This window comes from Epinephelus moara, chromosome 5 (genome assembly GCF_006386435.1).
Source record: "Epinephelus moara isolate mb chromosome 5, YSFRI_EMoa_1.0, whole genome shotgun sequence".
NCBI lineage: Eukaryota > Metazoa > Chordata > Actinopteri > Perciformes > Serranidae > Epinephelus > Epinephelus moara.
The window spans coordinates 4,916,751-4,920,654 of NC_065510.1; the positions used below are offsets into that span (position 1 = coordinate 4,916,751).

Sequence of the window (3,904 nt, forward strand, 5' to 3'; positions counted from 1 at the left end):
GTTTTTTTTTCCCCGTTAAAGGGTTTTTTGGGGAGTTTTTCCTTATCCGCTGCGAGGGTCATGAGGACAGAGGGATGTCGTATGCTGTAAAGCCCTGTGAGGCAAATTGTGATTTGTGATATTGGGCTTTATAAATAAAATTGATTGATTGATTGATTGATTGACTCGTTTAAATGTAGGCTCAAAACATATCTCTTCTCTAAAGCATTTGCATCCCCCTGACATGATATTTTAATCTCCCACTCTGTGCTTATTTGTGCCTTGATATATGTATTTATGTATGTTGCTGCTATGGCTCTGGTTTTTGTGTTACTGTGTTTCTTCTGTATTTTTTCATTTTTATTTTTATATGTTCAGCACTTTGGTCAACGTGAGTTGTTTTTTAAATGTGCTTTATAAATAAAGTTGACTTGACTTGACTTGACATTAGAGGAACTGCAGGTCTTGTCTCCACGTTTCAGCCCCGTAGGTTGACTCTTAAACATACCTCATACCTGCAGACTCTGAGGAGGAGCAGGTGTGACGTCTGGACCAACAGGGGGGCGTCGTGGACTCGTTCTGTCCCTGAATGATGCTCTTTGTTCTTAAGGTTCATCACTTTGGTTCTGTGGTGGAGCTGCTGAGGATCAGGAACCCCTGGGGTCAGGTGGAGTGGACCGGAGCCTGGAGTGACAAGTGAGTCTGTCCGTCCGTCCGTCATTAGTCTGATTCCCTCTGTGTGTTTCTGCTGCTCCTGAATGAGGCGTTCAGGGACCCTCTGATGTTTGTGTTTGTCAGTTCGAAGGAGTGGGACGGAGTTGAGCCGGAGGAGAAGCAGCAGCTGGACCACTCTGCTGACGATGGAGAGTTCTGGTGAGTTTTAAAGATACAGAAAAAATCATTCTGAAATAAATCTGATCTTTAGCTTCTGATTAACTTTGACTTTAGTTCAAACATCAAAGTCAGACAGAATCAGGAATACTTTTACTCTGATACTTGAAGTAGATTCATCTGATAAGACTTCTTTATTTAAGTTTGAATGCAGGACTTCAACTTGTGATGGAGTATTTTTACATTGTTGTGTTGATACTTGTACTTCAGTGAAGGATCTAAATACTGATCTGTATAAATCCAATAACTAATGAGTTCTCAGGTCTGAAGTCTGAAGTGATTGTCATGATAATGAGGTGAAGACAGGGAACAGGTGAGGTCACCTGGTGGCCAGAGGACGTCACTAAAGGGGACATAGAAACATACTGTGACACATTCAGGGTTTCATTGCTGTTTCTGTTGGTCAAAAAACCCCAAACCTTTAGACTTCCTTCTTCTTCTTCTCTCTCTGCCGGCTGCAGGATGTCCTACACTGATTTCCTGCGTCAGTTTTCCCGCCTCGACATCTGTAACCTGACACCGGACACGCTGACCAGCACCGACATCGGACGCTGGAACTATGCTGAGTTTGAGGGCATGTGGAGAGTCGGCTCCACCGCTGGAGGCTGCAGGAACTACGCGGGTACAGCTCAGTATTAGTGCCATCATCCTCACCCCCAAATTCCACCAGATGCGTGTTGGTTGCGTCTGCGCTCAGGAACGGCAGCGGAGCCGATCCGTTTCAGTTCTAGTCAATGTGTGTGCTTCCACCAGCTGCGGCTGTGCTGCGTTCCGGCTCCGTCACAGCTCCGGAGCCCTCCGCAACAGATACGCAGGACTACTGTTTTTGCCGGACGCCAGAGCACAACGCAGCAATTCAGCACAGAGCAGCTCATGCGGGGCAGGAAGTTGTGCACAGAAACAAAATAAAACATCCGGTCATTTTCAAAATAAAATACAAAGTGTTCATGGCAGATCATATTTCCCTGCACTACACCTTGAAAACGTCATAATGGGCGGAGGCAGGCCTGAAGTCAACAGGTCAGAGGTTTTCAGACGTCATTTCACCCCGTTGACACCATGGACGAGGAGATATTAATCATGGAGGTGCACCCAGATGTCTTCCTACTACTCCTCTGGTTTTGTGGTTCTGTTCATAGAAAATACATCTTGTTATATCGTGCGATTATGCGTGAATTCGCGAGATCTCGTGGGTCCTCATGACTCCCGCTGTCCGGCGGAGCTGCACCGCTCCGCACAGCAGACGCAGCCGGCGTGTGTTGACGGACGGCGGAGCACGCAGCAGATAACCAGCGCAGCTGTTCCGCAACGGACACGCATCCAGTGGAATTCCGGCGTCAGGGTTCATCTGCCTCCTAAGTGGCGCAGCTTTAGGGCACGTGCATGAGCGAGTTTAACCCAGGCGATTTTTCACTTTCCATTCAGTGTCAGTGAAGCAGCAAAAAAAAAGTCACTCCAAATGGCAGTTTTTATCGTCACATCATGTGGAGTTCAACTTTGGTGAAGTTTGATCAGTGAAGTCACAGCTTCAACCAACAGCAAAGAATCATGTGACGCTGATTGTTTCTGTCTGTAACCAGCTGATAATGTATGAAAATAAACTTCCCCACAAGAGAGACCCTGACTAGCTGCAGTGAGTCATGAGACGGGCAGGTAACATAAAAACATGGAAAATGCACCATTAACATTACATTGTGTTCATTAGCAAGCTAGCTAACATTTATTCGTTAGCTAGCAAGCTAGCTTTCCGTGTTTCTGTTGCATTACCAGGCACTGCCCACATTCAGCACAAATATCGCCGCAGCAGACGACGGTCACTCGCCTGCAGTCTCTGGCAGTGTCTTGACTCTTCTGATGACATCATCACTATCCATTTCAATTCAGTTATTTATTTTCATGTCCTCTAATTATTTTGAAGCTACAGCCTTTGTTGTGGACAGTTACCATGGTTACAGCTGCCACCATAATACCATGGTTACATATTTGAGGAAAAGGTACTGTTGGATTCCCTCAGTGAAACAACAGATGTTTTCAAAGGTCACTTTTCATTGTAAAAAGGAAAAAAAAAAAAGTTCCTTATCCGTTTGATGCTGCAGAACAGCTACCGCTCCACCCGGCTCAGTCTTGGCAAGGTGCTGAAAACACCAATCCTTCATCTGTTTGATGAAAGTAACTGTAAAAATGTCTGAGTTCGTTTTCATTTTTATTTTTATTGTTCTGTTTCTTCTGCTGGAACCTTTTTTAGTGCGCTCAAACTTTCTTCGACTTTCTTCAAGAAAATAACCAAACTTTAAACAGTTTGGCTCATTGATGACGTGTCTCCTTGTACTGACCCTTTAAAATAAAGTTCATGCTTTTAAAATGAGACAATATTTTTTCCAACTTATTTTTCAATAAAATAAAAAGCTGTTCAAACTCAGAAAAAGACCTTCAAGGAATGCGTCAAATTCAAAAGACATTTCAACTGCTTCAGCGGTCACACTATGGGCTCTATTTTCCCGGCGCAGCGCAGGTGGCGCAGGGTGGCGAACCCTGCGCAGAGCTAGTTTCGAGCAGTGCAACCCGAGGCGCACTCAGTTTGGTAGTTTGGCAGACCGAGATGCGCTGAGATGGGTGTGGCGGCGCAGCAGGGGGAGGTGTCGACANGAGCTAGTTTCGAGCAGTGCAACCCGAGGCGCACTCAGTTTGGTAGTTTGGCAGACCAAAGTGCGCTGAGATGGGTGTGGCGGCGCAGCAGGGGGAGGTGTCGACAGATGCAGCTTGGCGCAGTGACACTTTCGTGCCAAAAGGCTTCGCCCAAGGTGTGCTAAAAGCTCGCCAGCTGAAACCAAGTCTACTGTCAGCGCAGGCGGAGCACAGCCGGTGTAAGCTGAAGTTTGGCTGGCCGGTGGACAGTGCGCACACGTCACCAAAACTTCCCAGGCAGGTTTCCAGAATGTCAGGCACATTAACGATGCAATAAATACCCAAAAAAACACTATTCAATGCAACTATCTGCAATCAGCACATAAATGTATCTCTATATCGACTGTCC

At 46.0% G+C, this 3,904-nt stretch overlaps 1 protein-coding gene across 1 annotated transcript in view; it reads left to right on the forward strand.

Moving 5' to 3' along the window:
- capn8 (calpain 8) overlaps positions 1-3,904 on the forward strand; it is a 23,447-nt gene that overhangs the window by 16,929 nt on the left and 2,614 nt on the right. Inside the window, exons 7-9 of the mRNA XM_050044954.1 lie at positions 590-675; positions 778-852; positions 1,332-1,492. Of these exons, the coding sequence (XP_049900911.1) occupies positions 590-675; positions 778-852; positions 1,332-1,492 (322 nt within the window). The remainder of the gene's footprint in view (positions 1-589; positions 676-777; positions 853-1,331; positions 1,493-3,904) is intronic.